Here is a 21,002-nt window from a genome sequence, read left to right as displayed (position 1 = left end):
TTGAGAGTCCTATATATTTGTATGTGTTTGGTTAAGTGTTTGTGGGAGATTGTTTCTTGTTTTGCCTGTGTGAGCCTGACAAGACTGTTTTGTTGTTCGTGAGTTCTTTGTTTTTGTTATTTTGGTGTTCTCTTTGTTTAAAAATAAATACAAGATGAGCATCCACATTCCTGCTGCGTTTTGGTCCTCTATTCCCGACGACAACCGTTACAAATACCCACTGCTGGTTAGGGCCGTTACGATACCAGTATCGCGATACCCGTTAGTATCGGGGAAAGGAAGCAAAACACAAAATGGATTTAACTCCTTTAGGAAAACAGCCCTAATGTTGGAAACAAACATCATTATGTTGTCACCCAGAGTCACATTTATTTATTTTCCAAGCTACAGCACAGAATATTTTACATACAACAGGTTTTTAAAGGACCAATGAGTTTTATCTGCTTCGCCATGGAAAAATATCACAATACTGGTATCGTCCCGGCCGTACTGCTGGTAGTAGCCCTCACAATGGCTGGTGTGCACTTCGCGCTGCTCCATATCTCAAAGCCATATCAAATATCTTGGTTGTAAAATAGTTGCTATTGAGAGTTGAGAAATAACTACACTTACAGCAGGCCCCAGCTAAACAGGCACAGAGGCAGGGCACACACTTTCATTACAGGAATCATGAGGATAATACACTTTACTGTAATGAAAGTGTAAAACAAATCTTAACAGGCTCATAGGCCACCGGCCATGTCACCTTTTTCAATTATTTGATCAAAATTTTTAAAAATGATGTGTGTCAATTTTTGACCAGCCCACCCAACTAAAAAATGGTCCAGCTCATCTGTCATTTGCCAAAATTGACAGATGGCCAATCTGCCCCTGGTCCAGGACATATCTACTGAAGTGGATACTACCGTGGATATATACTGTACTATGGTATTATGCACTCCACTTGACAATATAATGTCCTCAGTACCAATGATTTACATCATGTTTCTGTTATCTGACAGAAAACAGCCGGACTGGAGTCAGACAGGGACAGGACCAGTTCTAAAAACATTGTATTTCTTCTCAGTATAATTGAATTAATGTTTTTGACATCCGGCCCCTTAAGACAGACATATTCTGTGAGACAAGCAGCCACTTAAAACATCTTAAAATGTCCGGTGGAGAACAAAAGGAGCTCTGAGGGCTTCACTGGGTGACTAATATTTGATATTCTGCACTAAAACAAAACATTTGAAGCTATTTCTAGACAAGACTTGTTTAACAAAGGGCTCCATATTTCTACCCAAACGTCCCATTTGTAAAAACAATGACCACGGTCTGGAGGCCTGACCATGGAAAAGACAAGTCCCAGAGTGGTAATACATGTCTAATATTCTATCTGAGGTGCACATGGCTTCTTGGAAAAGATATTTCACCATCAGTCGTGGCGGACTTGGCTGGTTGATAACGTTCCGTGACGTGGGTGGATTCAGTTGAATAATAACAGCAAATTAGGGCAACTTCTCTGGACATTGAGTCTGCAGACTCCAAAACAGAACATCAACAAAACTCATACTTCTTTGGCATTGTATGTTTTTGTCATAGAGTGCATTCAATTGACAATTATCACCTTTAGGCTAAGAGCTGCTGCCCACAATTAGCAAAACTTTTGAGAAACTCATTAATGTAAACACAGAGCGTTTCAGTTTACTGAATTAAGCAATTCAAAGATTAACTCTTGTAGCTACTGCTTAATGTATTCACACACACACACACACACACACACACACACACACACACACACACACACACACACACACACACACACACACACACACAGAGAGAGAGTTGGTTTAATAATGGTTTAACATATACAAAACAGGCAATATCTGTACCAACAGAACATAGACAGTGACAACGTCTAAGTGACATATTCCACAGAACAATTGTAACATAGACACAGGAAGTCAGGAAGCAGGTGCAGTTAGTGAGTTTAATGATAACGAACATGGAATGATACAAAACAAGAGAAGTGTCTCACACAAACAATACTACTTGATGATTGACAAAACAGTGCTAGATAAATAGTAAGTAATGAAGGTAGTGATGAAGTCCAGGTGTGACTGTGCAGGTGTGCGTAATGATGGTTGCCAGGTGTGCGTAAAGATGGGTTGCCAGAACCGGTGGATAGTAGACCGGTGACGTTGAGCGCCGGAGCGGGAGGAGAGTTAACAACAATGAGCACACCCAGTTAGCCATGTGAGCTAACTACAGTAATTGTGAGTGAGCCAAGAGTCAGGATTGTGACTGGCTGCACAGCGAAGCTGCAGAGTTTCAGTCAAGCAGATCCTGTCTGCCTGAGTGATTGGGCTAGGCGCAGGAAGACATGCCAGCTGCCCCACAGACCATGCGTCCATGCACCACCGCACCTGCACACACACACACACAGAGAGGGCGTATTCCAGATTTACAGACATACTCTGTGCAGGCCTGCTCAGATTTGTAGATATTTGTAATCCCTGGTGATGTGTTTACCTTCTCAGAAATGCCATCAATATGATACAGTATAATGATCTTGTAATCTGTGCAGGCTAGACTGCACTCAATGTGCATATAGAACTGTCTGTAGGTTACTTGTAACCAGTCAAGTAGTCAATCAACTGACGTGGCCCCTTAATTTGATATCTATGTAAATAAAACAGAGATCAGTGTGACAGTGAATACATCTATTCATAAGGCATGGTATGAAGTACAATAGGATATTGATATCTAAATGGAGCAGATAAAAAGACTAGTGTAAACATTAATTTACTACATTATAATAACCCTGATGCTGTGGCATGGGGAATGGTCATCAATGTAAATCCTCTTACAATCTTGAATTACAGTACTGTAACATCAGTAATACAACCACAACAATGGGCAACTACATGTAGTGTTCTCAGAGAATACAAAAGACAGCGCATCATGTTGAGATTACATGGTATACAACGGCTCCATCTGCTGTAGGAAGCATAGTAATGCTTTTGGGGTTACAGGCTGACTACAGTAACTTGATTGGGTCCATAGTGCTGAAAAAAAAATATACTAGTATTTACATGGTGGTTACATTGACAGGTACAGTGTAATTACAGTGTAGATACACATTGTTGCATAGTACTTACAACTATAGATGTTTGGACTTTGTAGGCTATCAATAAGATTTGCAAATAAATTCTAATTGACAGTTGGGCCCAAACCGCCCATACTACGTACCAATGTGTACACACACTGTAATTAACCTGTACCTACCAATCTAATAACATTGCAAATAGATCAGCTTTTAGTGTCACAAAGTAATGTGGGACGCTTTGTTTTCCTGTTGGGTGTCTGCTCCTCTGATATGGTAGAAACACAACATCCTCATCATTCTCACCCATGTCACATCCTCATACAAGATACAAGCATTTATTGTCTACCCATTTCCAAAACAGGCTTAATCGACAATAATAACATATTATGTTTTAAAGACACACTATCATCACTTTGGTCCTACTGTGGGCTACCTTTAGCCAAAACAATCCTCCTGAGGACAAATCATGTCAGTAATATTTTTGGCACTCATTTCACTTAAGAACACTTGTTGTGACTTAACAGAAATGTCAGCATTACACATCTTTAAAGCTTGCTATTTTAATCTGATAAGAAATCTAACAGATTCACATTCTGTTGTCTATTCATAAATAAAATATGCATTTACATGTATTACAAAAATGACACCACACAATCAGGGCAGCTTTTTAAATATCATGTTAACTCATTCACTAAATGAACATTGTTATAAAATATGAACACATACTGTATACACGTCTACAGTAACTTTTATTCTAATATTCAGTGTTGTACCTTCAAGTACCGTACGATTCGGTTTACAATTCAGCTAACACTACTACGCAGCTATTCCTTTATGACTCAGCAGAAATGAAACGTGATACAGCACTAAAGAGAATCATCCATAACAACAGGCTTATTGTCCATGCTATTGTCCATGCTACAGTCCTGCAGACGCCCGTACTCAAAATCAAGAACCCCGTCATGTAGTAGACTCCGCTCGTTGGCGTTGTCAAAGCTGTTCTTGCCGTGGATTTGTTTGAGATGTTTGCGGAGCACGGGCTTGTGTGCGAACACCATGTCGCAGTAGTTACAGCGATGGGGCTTGTCTCCACTGTGTAAGTTCTGGTGGTCCAGGAGAGAGCATTTCTGAGTGAAGGTCTTGCCACATATGTTGCATTGAAAGGGCTTGATGCCAGCGTGGACCCGCATGTGCCGGTGCAGGTTACCCTTCTGGGTGAACGTCTTTCCACACAGCAGGCACATGAACAGCTTGTGCATCTTGAGGTGGTTGGCGTAGTTCTCTAGCTGGCGGAACACACGGGCACACTTTGGGCACTGGTGGTACCACTGAAGAGATTTGTCTGAGTTTCGTAGGTGCCCCCCCAGATTAGGTCTCCCTGTGGCTGAGGTGGGTAGTGGGGGGGGGCTGAGCGGGTATCCTGGCATATGTGGTATGGTCATCTCACCAGCCCGGGTGTCCACGGTTGAGTTGATTAGGGAGTGCTGGGGCTCAGGGGAGTGTAATGACGATGGGGGGCTGGTGTGGAAGCACCCTGCAATGGAGGCAGAGGAGCGTTCAGACATCTCCGACACCCGCTCACAAACGGCCTCCACCTTTACGATGGTGATGGGGCTCTCCTCGCCCTCACCCCTGTCTCGCCTCTGGGTCGGGGTCATCGGCTGAATTATCACATCATCATCTTCATCATCCTCCTCCTCCTCACGATTTATTACCTGGGCATGGGGCAACTCCTGTATTTTCTGGGTGGGAGAGGCTCTGAGAGTCTCTCCATCTCCTTCCTCCTCCTGAGGCTGCTGTTTCACTTGGCAGTGTCGTGGCTGGATGAACTTCTTGAGGGCCTGGGTGCACTGCTCCACCACGTGGCCCATCTGGAGGAAGCTGGCCACAGTTAGGTAGTTGACCAGCTCCAGCTCAGGCAGCTCCAGGGTGCCTGTGTAGCAGGACAGCAGCAGCCGCTGGCCCACCTCTGCCTCCTGGGTCATGGAGATCTGAACCTCCCTTGTGGACGAGTCCTGAAGGAAGAACTGGTCCCGGAGGAAGGGAGAACCGGCAGCCAACACCACCTTGTGACCGGGGACCTAATAATAATATTTATAAAAAATGTAATAAAATGTATAGCACAATTCATACAGAGACTGCACCTCATGGTGATGTGCCTAATAAAATAATGATAAAAAGAAGATACAAAATATATAAAAACTTGGTAAACAGAAAATGCTTATAATATAAGCAGCAGAGAATGCTTATAATAAGTGCAAAAACACAGGTGGTTGATAGATGTGTACCTCCAGGTCATTGATGCGCACGGTGACATCACAGAAGCGGGTCTGGCGGCGAAGCAGGTTCATCTTCTGCAGCATAGAGTCTCCAAAGGTTCCGAAGCGGAACTGGAGGATCACCTGGTTCTGCTGCTGGGCCATGGACATGGTGGCTTCCTGCAGCTGCCTGCAGGCCTGGTGGGAGAGAGAAAACACAGTGGCAATGCATTTTATAACAGGTATATGGAATATCATGTGGTTAAAATGCATTTTAAGACTTTTTATAAGAATATGATCCCTTTATGAGGTAGTATTATCAGAATTATCCTGATTTAATAACAGCCAGCTTGAGGCAGTTGAAAATGTCCTAGATACAGACATAATATGTCATTATAAAGGCTTATAAGACATCACAAAGGCTCAAACTACATTATAAGGGTCAAGCATGATGATATGAGAGTGCAACATTAATTTATGTTTCTGAGCAATGACTATTAGTGTAATGTGAAGTGTATCATACCCAAATAGAAAATCATGACATAATATATTAGTTCTTATTATCAAATAAATCTTTGAACAATCAATAATGCTGATATTATAAGAGATCAATATGAAAACTGAAACATATCAAGACGCAAAACAATCTCAATTGATAATATAGGATTATTATTCTTAGGCCTATTATTATGCTACGGTGCGGAGACATAGTTGACAGCAAACGCGGAGCCTAATGGTCAGAAGACAAACTGATGTTAGATAAATATTCAGAAAAAAGGATGTCACTCCATTTGTATCAAACAGAAACACAGCTAGGCGTCATTCATTGTTTTAGTGAAACGATCAAGCAAAAGCATATTATGTCTACTCGGCGTTCTTTCTCTTCATCACGGGAATCTAGATACGGCTCTAAAACAGTGGCCATATTTTACCAGTGTCCCGAATGTAAAGACAACAGCATTACTACACTTCAGCGCTAGAGAAAACATTCACCTATCGTCTATTGTCAATAGGAAAATCACGCCTCGAAAACTCGGTAAAATCACTTTACATTAATCTACTTTTCAATCTAGAATCGTCTTGAAAAGATTGCAGTTTGCCTACAGTGCGGAAGTGCTAGCAAGGAGGTTCGTCACTAGATCCTACAGCCATAAAGTCATAAACCCCGCCTATTTCTACCGTTTATTATCCTAAATTAGTTTTTAAAGCTAACCCTAACCTTAACCACACTGCTAACCTTATGCCAAATCCTAACCTTAAATTACGACCAAGAAGCACATATTTATTTTTATACATTTTTACGATAATAGCCAAATTTCCCTTTGTGGCTGTGGTAACTAGTGGAAACCAGTGAGGAGGGGCAGCGCCACAGAGGTTCTAAACCCAGAGACCCAACATCGCGAGACTTCCGGGGACGCTTGCGAAGCAGACACGGCAGACCGGTGTTAAAGAAGTCAATGGGCGCGTTCGAGCGAATCACTTTTGTCAAATTGATGTACATCGTTGGTCACTGTCTTTAAAAATTCAGGGGATCAAAGGTCATGAAGTTTTGATAGCAGTAGATGGCAAGTTATGTTTATTTGTACTAATAGCACAAACTCCGAGAACATCGAGTTATAGGATTCAGAAGGGGCGTAGCATTGATGGAGTTCGATGCGCCATGAGTTTGTGCTATTAGTACATAAAAACATTGTGCTAATTTGTACATAAAGTACATAATGAATGAGAGACTGGGTTGCAACTCCTATATAAAATAGTTTTTGATGAAAATGAAAACGTGTCAGTTTGTCACTTTCACGAGTTTGTAATAATGACATGTTCAGCTACATAAAATAACTGGTTTGAATCTAGGCTGTACTATTAGAAATCGATCAAATTAACAACTTAGTTTGAATTGTTCACATCTGTCATTGAGCACGTTTGAGTGGTAAGTCGAACACATTATCGAATCAATCCGTGAACGAGAGTCTCAAATATCACATGAATTTGTATTACTCCATTGTACATGAATCGCAGCAAAATTAGTTGTTGTTCAGTCATGTCTTTGGTCACCTTCGCGTGGGTCAAACAAAAACACCCTTATGAGTGGCTGACAATAGATACTCCTACAATACAGTCGATGGATGCAGGATGAAGTTGGTAACCGTAGCTAGCTAGCTATTTTAAAGTGAATTTGAAAATGTCTTATCTGATAAGAAATTACCAATAAACTAGTAGTTTCTGTATTTCGGCCCGCATAATTCTGGACTATTATTATATTTTAATCAGTTATGTGTATTGCTTTATCATCTTGATTACCAACCATGACGAAACACCCTGTAGGGAGGAGGTGAGCGCACTCAGAGTGTGATGTCAGGAAAACAGCCTCTCACTCAACGTCAACAAAACAAAGGAGATGATCGTGGACTTCAGGAAACAGCAGAGGGAGCACCCCCCATCCACATCGACAGGACAGCAGTGGAGAAGGTGGAAAGTTTAAAGTTCCTCGGCATACACATCAAGGACAAACTGAAATGGTCCACCCACGCAGACAGTGTGGTGAAGAAGGCGCAACAGTTCCTCTTCAACCTCAGGAGGCTGAAGAAATTTGGCTTGTCACCCAAAACCTTCACAAACTTTTACAGATGCACAATTGAGAGCATCCTGTCGGGCTATATCACCGCCTGGTACGGCAAAAGCATCGCCCACAACCGCAAGGCCCTCCAGAGGGTGGTGCGGTCTGCACAACGCATCACCAAGGGCAAACTATCTGCCCTCCAGGACACCTACAGCACCCGATGTCACAGGAAAGCCAAAAAGATCATCAAGGACAACAACCACCCGAGCCACTGCCTGTTCACACCGCTACCATCCAGAAGGCGAGGTCAGTATAGGTGCATCAAAGCTGGGACCGAGAAAAAAAAACAACTGAAAAACAGCTTCTATCTCAAGGCCATCAGACTGTTAAACAGCCATCACTAACACAGAGAGGCTGCTGCCTACATCAGACTTGAAATCATTGGCCCCTGTATTAAATGGATCACTAGTCACTTAAATAATGTCACTTTAATAATGCTTACTTAATAATTACTCATCTCATATGTATATACTGTATTTTATACAATCTATTGCATCTTGCCTATGCCGCTCTGTCATCGCTCATCCATATATTTATTTTTATACTCTTATTCCATTCCTTTACTTAGATTTGTGTGTATTAGGTAGTTGTGTGGAATTGTTAGACTACATGTTAGATATTGCTGCACTGTCGGAACTAGAAGCACAAGCATTTTTCTGCACTCACAATAACATCTGCTAATCGTGTGTATGTGACCAATACAATTAGCTTTGATTTGATTTGATTAACTGGAAGTGATCTTTATTTGCTCTGGCCAACATTGCTGTTGCAACGTAACGTTAGCATGTTTGTTCCCGGGAGCGTGTAGGCCTTTTAGCAAGCTGTTTAAAAATCTGCTCGCTGTTGTTATCATTTATGTAAAAAGAAAATCAATAATATCAACCGTGTAAGCACATGGAAATACTTTTTAGCAAACTATTTATTTATTTCAGACTCATGACTTAAATGGCGGACTGTGAAACTCAATCTCCCTTGATTCCGTAGTACTGCAACTGACCATATAATAAATCTACTTAATTATGTTGTATTCTACACCAAACCTTTTTTTTTAAACTATTACTCTGAACATATTACTCTGCATCTAATGTGCAAGATGGCACTGACAGAGATGGTCGCCTCGCCCCACGTTCTTAGGAAACTATGCAGTATTTTGTTTTTTTAATGTTTTATTTCTTACATTGTTACCCCAGGAAATCTTAAGTCTTATTACATACAGCCGGGAAGAACTATTGGATATAAGAGCAACGCAACTTACCAACATTATTATTGAATTATTGTTAGACATTATTGTTAAATTTCACTGCTATGCGGATGACACACAGCTGTACATTTCAATGAAACATGGTGAAGCCCCAAAATTGCCCTCGCTAGAAGCCTGTGTCTCAGACATAAGGAAGTGGATGGCTGCAAACTTTCTACTTTTAAACTCGGACAAAACAGAGATGCTTGTTCTAGGTCCCAAGAAACAAAGAGATCTTCTGTTGAATCTGACAAATAATCTGGATGGTTGTACAGTCGTCTCAAATAAAACTGTGAAGGACCTCGGCGTTACTCTGGACCCTGATCTCTCTTTTGAAGAACATATCAAGACTGTTTCAAGAACAGCTTTTTTCCATCTACGTAACATTGCAAAAATCAGAAACTTTCTGTCCAAAAATGACGCAGAAAAATGTATCCATGCCTTTGTTACTTCTAGGTTGGACTACTGCAATGCTCTACTTTCCGGCTACCCGGATAAAGCACTAAATAAACTTCAGTTAGTGCTAAATACGGCTGCTAGAATCCTGACTAGAACCAAGAAATTTGATCATATTACTCCAGTGCTAGTCTCCCTACACTGGCTTCCTGTTAAGGCAAGGGCTGATTTCAAGGTTTTACTGCTAACCTACAAAGCATTACATGGGCTTGCTCCTACCTATCTTTTCGATTTGCTCCTGCCGTACATACCTACACGTACACTACGGTCACAAGACGCGGGCCTCCTAATTGTTCCTAGAATTTCTAAGCAAACAGCTGGAGGCAGGGCTTTCTCCTATAGAGCTCAATTTTTATGGAATAGTCTGCCTACCCATGTGAGAGACGCAGACTCAGTCTCAACCTTTAAGTCTTTACTGAAGACACATCTCTTCAGTAGGTCCTATGATTAAGTGTAGTCTGGCCCAGGGGTGTGAAGGTCAACAGAAAGGCTGGAGCAACGAACCGCCCTTGCTGTCTCTGCCTGGCCGTTTTCCCCTCTTTCCACTGGGATTCTCTGCCTCTACCCCTATTACAGGGCCTGAGTCACTGGCTTACTGGTGTTTTTCCATGCCGTCCCTGGGAGGGGTGCGTCACCTGAGTGGGTTGAGTCACTGACGTGGTCTTCCTGTCTGGGTTGGCACCCCCCCTTGGATTGTGCCGTGGCGGAGATCTTTGTGGGCTATACTCGGCCTTGTCTCGGGATGGTATGTTGGTGGTTGGAGATATCCCTCCAGTGGTGTGGGGGCTGTGCTTTGGCAAAGTGGGTGGGGTTATATCCTACCTGTTTGGCCCTGTCTGGGGGTTTCATCGGATGGGGCCACAGTGTCTCCTGACCCCTCCTGTCTCAGCCTCCAGTATTTATGCTGCAGTAGTTTATGTGTCGGGGGGCTAGGGTCAGTCTGTCACATCTGGAGTATTTCTCTTGTCTTTTCCGGTGTCCTGTGTGAATTTAAATATGCTCTCTCTAATTCTCTCTTTTTCTCTTTCTTTCTTTCTTTCTCTCTCTCGGAGGACCTGAGCGCTAGGACCATGCCTCAGGACTACTTGGCTTGATGACTCCTTGCTGTCCCCAGTTCACCTGGCCGTGCTGCTGCTCCAGTTCCAACTGTTCTGCCTGCGGCTATGGAACCCTGACCTGTTCACCAGACGTGCTACCTGTCCCAGACCTGCTGGAACCCTGACCGGTTCACCGGAAGTGCTACCTGTCCCAGACCTGCTGTTTTCAACTCTCTAGAGACAGCAGGAGCGGTAGAGATACTCTCAAAGATCGTCTATGAAAAAGCCAACTGACACTTATTCTTGTGTTACTTACTTGTTGCACCCTCGACAACTACTATGATGATTATTATTTGACCATGCTGGTCATTTATGAACATTTGAACATCTTGGCCATGTGCTGTTATAATCTCCACCCGGCACAGCCAGAAGAGGACTGGCCACCCCTCATAGCCTGGTTCCTCTCTAGGTTTCTTCCTAGGTTTTGGCCTTTCTAGGGAGTTTTTCCTAGCCACCGTGCTTCTACACCTGCATTGCTTGCTGTTTGGGGTTTTAGGCTGGGTTTCTGTACAGTACTTTGAGATATCAGCTGATGTAAGAAGGGCTAAATAAATACATTTCATTTGATTTGATTATGACCAGGAATACGACTTCCCGAAGCAGATCCTCTCTTCGGACCACCACCCAGACAATGTATCTAATCCCAGCAGATGACTGAAAACAATGGCGATGCAGAAGGGGCAGAGGGAGCGGTCTTCTGGTCAGGCTTCGTAAATGGGCACATCGCTTACCACTCCCGAGTATACTACTTGCCAATGTCCTGTCTCTTGACAACAAGGTAGACAAAATTCGAGCAAGGGTTGCCTTCCAGAGAGACATCAGAGAATATAACATTCTCTGTTTCACAGAAACATGGCTCTCTTGGGATATGTTGTCAGAATCGGTCCAGCCATCGGGCTTCTCCATGCATCGCGCCGACAGAGATTAACACCTCTCTGGGAAGAGGAAGGGCGGGGGTGTATGCTTTATGATTAACAACTAATGGTGTGATCATAACAACACACAGGAACTCAAGTTCTTCTGCTCACCCGACCTAGAATTCCTTACAATCAAATGCCAGCCATTCTACCTACTAAGAGAATTCTCATCAGTTATAGTCACAGCTGTATACATCCCCCAATCAAGCGAACACCAAGACGGCCCTCAAGGAACTTCACTCGACTCAATGTAAACTGGAAACTATATATCCGGAGGCTGTATTTATTGTAGCTGGGGATTGAAAAAAATCAAATTTGAGATCAATGTTAACTAAATTTTATCAGCATATTGATTGCACGACACATAGGGCTAACACTCTCGACCACTGCCGTTCTAACGTTCGCGATGCATACAAAGCCCTCCCCTGCTCTCCCTTCGGAAAATCTGACCACGACGCCATCTTGCTCATTCCGGCTTATAGGCAGAAACTCAAACAGGATGTACCAGTGACGAGAACCATTCAACGCTGGTCTGACCAATCGGAAGTCACGCTCCAGGATTGTTTTGATCACACTGACTGGAATATGTTCTAGTCAGCCTCAGTGAACGACATTGATCTATATGCTGACTCGGTGAGTGCGTTTATAAATAATTTCATTGGAGATGTCGGAACCACTGTGACTATTAAAACCTACCCTAACCAGAAACCATGGCTGGATGGCGGCATTCGCAAAAAACTGAATGCGCGATCCATCGCATTTAACCATGGAAAGAGGTCTGGTGATATGGCTGAATATAAACAGTCTAGTTATTCCCTCCGCAAGGCAATCAAACAAGCGAAATGATGGTACAGGGACAAGGTGGAGTCGCAATTCAACGGCTCAGACACGAGACGTATGTGGTAGGGTCTACAGGAAATCACGGACTACAAAAATAAAAACAGCCATATCACGGATACCGATGTCACGCTTCCAGACAAACTAAACACCTTCTTTGCCTGCTTTGAGGATAATACAGTGTCCCCGTATCAGCTCGCTAACAAAGACTGCGCCCCCCCCCTCTCCTTCTCAGTGGCTGATGTGAGTAAAACATTTAAACATGTTAACCCACGCAAGGCTGCTGGCCCAGACAACATCCCTAGCCGCATCCTCAGAGCATGTGCAGACCAGCTGGCTGATGTGTTTACGGACATATTTAACTGCTCCCTATCCCAGTCTGTTGGTCCTATATGATTCAAGATGGCTACCATTGTTCCTGTACCCAAGAAGGCAAAGATAACTGACCTAAATGACTACCGCCCCGTAGCACTCACTTCTGTCATCATGAAGTGCATTGAGAGGCTAGTCAAGGATCATATCCATGCCACTTTACCGCCCACCCTAGACCCACATCAGTTTGCATTCCGCCCTAACAGGTCCACAGATGACGCAATCGCCATCGCACTGCACACAGCCCTATCCCATCTGGACAAAAATAATACCTATGTAAGAATGCTGTTCATTGACTACAGCTCAGCATTCAACACCATAGTACCCTCCAAGCTCATCATCAAGCTGGAGGCCCTGGGTCTCAACCCCTCCCTGTGCAACTGGGTCCTGGACTTTCTGACGTACTGCCCCCAGGTGGTGAAGGTAGGAAACAACATCTCCACTTCACTGACCCTCAACACTGGGGCCACACAAGGGTGTGTGCTCAGCCCTCTCCTCTACTTCCTGTTCACCCACGACTGCGTGGCCATGCACGCCTCCAACTCAATCATCAAGTTTGCAGACAACACAACAGTAGCGGGAGAAGATGTGGAGAAGATGGAAAGTGTTAAGTTCCAGGGCGTACACATCACAGACAAACTGAAATGGTCCATCCACACAGACAGTGTGGTGAAGAAGGCGCAACAGCGCCTCTTCAACCTCAGGAGGCTGAAGAAATGTAGCTTGTCACCTAAAACCCTGACAAACTTTTACAGATGCACAATCGAGAGCATCCTGTTGGGCTGTATCACAGCCTGGTACGACAACTGCACCGCCCACAACCGCAAGGCTCTCCAGAGGGTTGTGCAGTCTGCACAACGCATTACCAGGGGCAAACTACCTGCCCTCCATGACACCTACAGCACCCGATGTCACAGGAAGGCCAAAAAGATCATCAAGGACAACAACCACCCGAAACACTGCCTGTTCTCACCGCTATCATCCAGAAGGTGAGGTGTATCAGGTGTATGAGGTGTATCAATGCTGGGACCGAGAGATTGAGAAACAGCTTCTATCTCATGGCCATCAGACTGCTAAAAAGCAATCACTAACTCAGAGAGGCTGCTGCCCACATTGAGACCCAATCACTGGACACTTTAATAAACGGATCACTCTAGTCACTATAACTAGTCACAAATAATTCCACTTTAATAATGTTTACATATCTTATATTACTCATGTCACATGTATACCTATTGCCTACCACATGTATATCTATTGCACCTTGCCTATGGCGCTCGGCTATCGCTCATCCATATACTTATATGTACATATTCTTATTCGCCCCTTTAGATTTGTGTGTATTAGGTAGTTGTTGGGGAATTGTTAGATTATTTGTTAGATATTACTGCACTGTTGGAATTAGAAGCACAAGCATTTCGCTACACTCGCATTAACATCTGCTAACCATGTGTATGTGACCAATAAAATTTTATTTTGATAATAATAGAAGAAACAATTGTATTTTGCATTTTAATTATATCTGTGATAGTGTAGCTTGTTTATTTATTGGCCTATATGCGTCCAATAGAAAAAACACTGGTATATTTATTTAACTAGGCAAGTCTGTTATGAACAAATTCTTATTTACAATGATGGCCTACCCCGACCAAACCCTAACCCAGACAGCGCTGGGCTAATTGTGCACTGGCCTATAGAACACCCAATCACAGACAGTTGTGATACAGCCTACAATTGAACCAGGGTCTGTAATGACACCTCTAGCACTGAGATGCAGTGGCTTAGACCGCTGCGCCACTCGGGAGCCCATGTCTGTCCTGACTGCACAACCATTAAAATGATCACAGAGAAAATTCTTTGAGTCTTAGTAGTTGCTCAGTGAAACATATTTGACAGTATATTGAGATGTTAGTCTCAGTACACTCAAAAAAAGAGTGCTTTGGTGCACCATTTGTGCCTGTAGGGGAACCCTCTAAAAAAGGTTCCTGATCGAACCATTTAAGATCAGATACAACTCTTTCTTTCTGAGTGTAGATTATTCATTGTCCCACAGCTCACTGTCTTTATTGATGATCAGGTAAAACACAGAATGTTGTAGCCTAAGTTTGTGCGCTGTGACAGCATCAATGGCAGGATCAGTGGACTAGACTGTGAAGGCTTACTGTCCAAGTCTACAGGGATGTGACCCGGCAATAGTGCAACCAAAAACACTATATTAGTTTGGCAACACTGCCCTACAAAGGCAAAACGCAGTAACTACGAATTTGGTAAAACATATTTGTTCTGTTGTAATGGTTTCCTTACACAAACAAGCCAGTTGATCAGAATATACCATGTATTATTAGAAATTGCTGTCAGTCTAGACAGAAAAACAAGTCAGATTTAGCAGTAAAAGAAATGGAGTAGTTCCTGTTTTTTGCATTTGTAGGGCAGAAGTGGGAGCCTAATAATCATATGTTTACAATCAATACTATATATTTATTTATTATTTAACTAGGCAAGTCAGTAAAGAAAAAAAGCATATTTACAATGACAGCCTAACCCAATTGTGCACCGCCCTATGGGACTCCCATTCATGGCCAGTTGTGATGCATCCTTGAATCAAACCAGGATCTGTAGTGAAGCCTCTAGCATTGAGACGCAGTGCCTTAGACCACTGCACCACTCAGGTGCCCAAGCAACTATACAATATAATGTATAGCAACTATACAATAAAATATAGGCCTACAACATTTTACAATCATATGGGAACCCAGTCTAAGTCGGCTACCACTCAAGTGCGGTCATAGAAATAAATAAGAAAACTAAACTGCATTAGGTAAAATGGACATCCTAAATATTTCTGTTGAGCACTTTGGCATTACAAGGCAGTTGATAAAAGTACTCCTAGAGTCATTGGAAAGACTATACAGATATCCAGATTCTGTCTGGGGGGGGGGGGGTTGCAAGTGCAACGCAATATTAGGAAGGTGTTCTTAATATTTTGTACATTCGGTGTACATGCAAAATAATGTCATATTGCAACGAGAACATAGCATTTTACAAACAACATCATATGACTCTATAAAGGAATACCCCAATAAAGTGCTGTAAGGGATGGATGCAGATGAACACAAATATTGATGATCTTTCTGGAAGGTTCTCCCATCTCCACAGAGGAACTCTAGAGCTCTGTCAGAGTGACCATTGGGTTCTTGGTCACCTCCTTTTTATATGTAATATATTTGCCAACATTTCTAAAAACCTGTTTTCGCTTTGTCATTTTGTGGTAGGTTTGTGTGTAGGTTGATGAGAAAAATAATAAGGCTGTAAAAATGGGGAAAAAGTCAAGGGGTCTGAATACTTTCCGAATGCACTGTACCCTACCGGGACCTGGGAAGATCCAATCCGAAAAACGGGAGCCGCGGAGCAGACAATTTGCGCCATACGGCTAAAGCCAATTTTGCGACAATAAATGTGAGACACGGCGTGGTCTGATGTACGGATTTATATGAACCGCGGGCACGTCCTCCTTTCCTTCCAGTGAAAATGAATGGGAAGCGGTGTTTCACCGCACGGCACTGCTTGCTAGTGAACACGAGGCATTCGCCTGCGCAGAGCGTGAGGGATATAATCCACACTTTCAACCGTAGTGACCGTCTGAAAGGTATGAAATAGAACAACACTTAAAAATTGATCAGGAACATACCGATTAAGTATGACTTTTCTTGCCAGCTAATGAATGTATGCACTAGACATATTTTTGAAGTTTATTGACCTGACAGCCCATGTACACTTGCACAAGATGCCGGGCGGTGAAACATCGCTTCCCATTCATTTCAATGGAAGGAAAGCGGAGAGGGCGGGGACCGCGGCGTGGGAGGAGGTGAAAAACATAAACGTTTCCCCACTTTATGAAAATCACCAGCAATAACCGCTGGGCGATGGCCAATCATATTTTTTATTCTTTATTTCACCTTTATTTAACCAGGTAGGCAAGTTGAGAACAAGTTCTCATTTACAATTGCGACCTGGCCAAGATTAAGCAAAGCAGTTCGACACATACAACAACACAGAGTTACACATGGAGTAAAACAAACATACAGTCAATAATACAGTAGAAAAATAAGTCTATATACAATGTGAGCAAATGAGGTGAGATAAGGGAGGTAAAGGCAAAAAAGGCCATGGTGGCAAAGTAAATACAATATAGCAAGTAAAACACTGGAATGGTAGATTTGTAGTGGAAGAAAGTGCAAAGTAGAAATAGAAATAATGGGGTGCAAAGGAGCAAAATAAATAAATAAATACAGTTGGGGAAGCGGTAGTTGTTTGGGCTAAATTATAGATGGGCTATGTACAGGTGCAGTGATCTGTGCGCTGCTCTGACAAATGGTGCTTAAAGCGAGTGAGGGAGATAAGTGTTTCCAGTTTCAGAGATTTTTGTAGTTCGTTCCAGTCATTGGCAGCAGAGAACTGGAAGGAGAGACCGAGTGGTTCCCATGACGAATTTGACGCTATGCGACCCAAGGCTTGAGACTTTCTTCAGCAAAGATGGCTGACAAAAATACTAGGATGGAAGCAAATGTAAGTGATTATAACGTCATAACTAATCATGCAAAAAATGTACAGTTCAGAGGAATATGTTAGTTAATGTAGAGACAAACGATTATGCATATTTATTTGTCATAAAGTTAATTTACGAAGATCGCGATTGAACAAGCTAGCTGACTAGCTAACATTAGCCTGCTAGCTGGCTAGCTTTATGGGTGTTGTGACATGAGTATGAAATTGTAATTCTGGTTGTTTAATGTTTTAGGGACTCCTGAAACAACCAGCATACCAGGCTGTCATCTAGTGAAACAGTGGATGTAAAGAATCTAGCTAGCTGAAGCATTTACTGCAAATTTAATGTACAATTGTGTACGCTTGCCTTGCTGATATTTGCCATGCAATGCAGATTAAATAACATAGCTAGCTAACTATTTTCTTGCTTACTGTGCAGTGGAGGATAACAATACCTGTATGCCTATGGATGTGTAGCTAGCTTTGTAGCTGATCTGTGTACGGACCCTAAAACGTTTGGTATACATATTAGTTCAGAGCCTAGCTATGAACCTCAGCTATCATAACCAGTTGTATCAATTTCAAAACCTTCTGAATGACGTTAATGAAGACTATGGATTGAGTAGAATATAATATACAGTTGTCGGAAGTTTACATACACCTTAGCCAAATATATTTAAACTCAGATTTTCAGAATTCGTGACATTTAATCCTTTTAAAAATTCCCTGTTGTCACGAATCCCACCGAAGGTGGCTCCCCTGCCTGCTCGGGCGGCGCTCGGCGGTCGTCGTCGCCGGCCTACTAGCCGCTGCTGATCCCTCTTTCCTTTTCGGGTGGTATGTCTTATTGTTTGCACCTGTTCCTTATTTGTGTATCTTGATTTGTGGTTATTTAAGCCTGTTTAGCCCGCCCAGGTTTGTGCGGGATTATTTTCGTCAGTGTGCTTTTTTTGGATGTGCTGGCGATCTGCTTGAGTTATTTTCTTTCCGAACTGTGTAACCGTTGTGTATGGGTTGGGCACTTAGTTCTCACGCCTGTTGTGTTGGCGTCGACCGTTGTCGAACCAGAGAAAAATAAAACTCATTTTTCTTATCTCTGCTCTCTGCGCCTGACTCCTACCACCACTCCTAGCATTCGTGACACCTGTCTTAGGTTAGTTAGAATCACCACGTTATTTTAAGAATGTGAAATGTCAGAATAATAGTCAAGAGAATTATTTCTTTCAGCTTTTATTTCTTTCATCACATTCCCAGTGGGTCAGAAGTTTACATACACTCAATTAGTATTTTGTAGCATTGCCTTTAAATTGTTTAACTTGGGTCAAACGTTTCGGGTAGCCTTCCACAAGCTTCCCACAATAAGTTGGGTGAATTTTGGCCCATTCCTCCTGACAGAGCTGGTGTAACTGAGTCAGGTTTGTAGGCCTCCTTGTGTAACCGATGTGAAATGGCTAGTTAGTTAGCGGTGGTGCGCGCTAATAGCATTTCAATCAGTGACGTCACTCGCTCTGAGACTTAAAGTAGGGTTTCCCCTTGCGTTGCAAGGGCCGCGGCTTTTGTGGCGCGATGGGTAACGATGCTTCGCGGGGTGTCAGTTGTTGATGTGCGCAGAGGGTCCCTGGTTCGAGCCCGGGTTGGGGCGAAGAGAGGGACGGAACCTACACTGTTACATTGATGCTGTTGACCCGGATCATTGGTTGCTGCGGAAAAGGAGGAGGTCAAAAGGGGGGTGAGTGTAATAGATTTGAAATGGCTAGTTAGTTAGCGGTGGTGTGCGCTAATAGCATTTCAATCAGTGACGTCACTCGCTCTGAGACTTGAAGTAGGGTTTCCCCTTGCGTTACAAGGGCCGCGGCATTTGTGGCGCGATGGGTAGCGATGCTTCGTGGGGTGTCAGTTGTTGATGTGTGCAAGGGTCCCCGGTTGGGGCGAAGAGAGGGACGGAACCTTACACTTGCTCGCACACACTTTTTCAGTTCTGCCCACACATTTTCTATAGTATTGAGGCCAGGGCTTTGTGATGGCCACTCCAATACCTTGACTTTGTTGTCCTTAAGCCATTTTGCCACAACTTTGGAAGTACGCTTTAACTTCCTGACTGATGTCTTGAGATGTTGCTTCAATATATCCACATCATTTTCCTCCCTCATGATGCTATCTATTTTGTAAAGTGCACCAGATCCTCCTGCTGCAAAGCACCCCCACAACATGATGCTGCCACCCCCGTTCTTCACGGTTGGGATGGTGTTCTTCGGCTTGCAAGCCTCCCCCTTTTTCCTCCAAACATAACGATGGTCATTATGGCCAAACAGTTCTATTTTTGTTTCATCAGACCAGAGAACATTTCTCCAAAAAGTATTTTCTTTGTCCCCATGTGCAGTTGCAAACTGTAGTCTTCCTTTTTTATGGCGGTTGTGGAGCAGTGGCTTCTTCCTTGCTGAGTGGCCTTTCAGGTTATGTCGATATAGGACTCGTTTTACTGTGGATATAGATACTTTTGTACCTGTTTCCTTCAGCATCTTCACAAGGTCCTTTGCTGTTGTTCTGGGATTGATTTGCACTTTTCGCACCAAAGTACGTTCATCTCTAGGTAGACAGAACGCGTCTCCTTTCTGAGCGGTATGACGGCCTCGTGGTCCCATGGTGTTTCTACTTGCGTACTATTGTTTGTACAGATGAACATGGTACCTTCAGGCGTTTGGAAATTGCTCCCAAGGATGAACCAGACATGTGAAGGTCTACAATTTCTTTTCTGAGGTCTTGGCTGATTTCTTTTGATTGTCCCATGATGTCAAGCAAAGAGGCACTGAGTTTGAAGGTAGGCCTTGAAATACATCCACAGGTACACCCCCAATTAACTCAAAGTATGTAAATTAGCCTTTCAGAAGCTTCTAAAGCTATGACATAATTTTCTGGAATTTTCCAAGCTGTTTAAAGGCACAGTCAACTTAGTGTATGTAAACTTCTAAACCACTGGAATTGTGATACAGTGAATTATAAGTGAAATTATCTGTCTGTAAACAATTGTTGGTAAAAAATACTTGTGTCATGCAAAAAGTAGATGTCCTAACCGACTTGCCAAAACTGTAGTTTGTTAACAAGAAATTTGTGGAGTGGTTGAAAAACGAGTTTTAATGACTCCAACCTAAGTGTATGTAAACTTCCGACTTCAACTGTAACTTTGTGCCAAGGATGTAAGTCGTATATACAGTACATGTAGTTATTACCATGCATGAGATCCTCACATTGAAGCCTGTACATTTAATATATTCACTGATCATGTACTCTACCTTGGCAAATAAAGGTGCAGTTCAGGTATGAATGTCTTTGAGATTATTTTTCAATCATATCCAATACCAGGAGTATCAAATTAGTCTTTGCTACTGTGTCTGCATGTATGTATTACAATTATACACTTCAACAGTGTTTACCAATCTTGGTCCTGGTACATCAATGGTTACACTAAATATGCAATGGACTAGAAACATGATTTAACTAGTTAAGGCTCATTTGTAATTCATATATACAGAAATATTATTTTAAAAAACTGTACACTACACTTCCTATGCATC

At 42.8% G+C, this 21,002-nt stretch overlaps 1 protein-coding gene across 3 annotated transcripts; it reads right to left on the bottom strand.

The window, feature by feature from the left end:
- Positions 1–1,953: 1,953 nt before the first annotated feature.
- On the bottom strand, positions 1,954–6,501 carry LOC106585412 (zinc finger and BTB domain-containing protein 26). Of its 3 annotated transcripts, none has more exons than XM_014171572.2 (3): positions 6,343–6,500; positions 5,380–5,547; positions 1,954–5,172 (listed from the first exon to the last, which is right to left on the bottom strand). In XM_014171572.2, exons 2-3 carry the CDS (start codon positions 5,518–5,520, stop codon positions 3,958–3,960), a joined length of 1,356 nt encoding a protein of 451 aa, XP_014027047.1. In that variant the 5' UTR covers positions 5,521–5,547; positions 6,343–6,500; the 3' UTR covers positions 1,954–3,957. The 3 variants fall into 3 exon arrangements, with proteins under 3 accessions (XP_014027047.1, XP_014027048.1, XP_014027046.1); XM_014171573.2 differs by having other exon boundaries at positions 6,454–6,480; XM_014171571.2 differs by having other exon boundaries at positions 5,380–6,501.
- Positions 6,502–21,002: the final 14,501 nt, after the last annotated feature.

Source organism: Salmo salar, chromosome ssa24 (assembly GCF_905237065.1).
Source record: "Salmo salar chromosome ssa24, Ssal_v3.1, whole genome shotgun sequence".
In the NCBI taxonomy this organism is placed as follows: domain Eukaryota; kingdom Metazoa; phylum Chordata; class Actinopteri; order Salmoniformes; family Salmonidae; genus Salmo; species Salmo salar.
The sequence above is the reverse complement of the archived record's forward strand: the minus strand, read 5'-3'. Positions and strand labels throughout refer to the sequence as shown.

Bases quoted from the DNA above. Each gene is read 5' to 3' on its own strand.
- LOC106585412 (XM_014171571.2), bottom strand. From the start codon at position 5,622: ATGCATTTTAACCACATGATATTCCATATACCTGTTATAAAATGCATT. The intron at 5,173-5,379 runs GTACACATCTAT...TATTATTATTAG, and splicing joins TGCGCATCAATGACCTGGAG to GTCCCCGGTCACAAGGTGGT.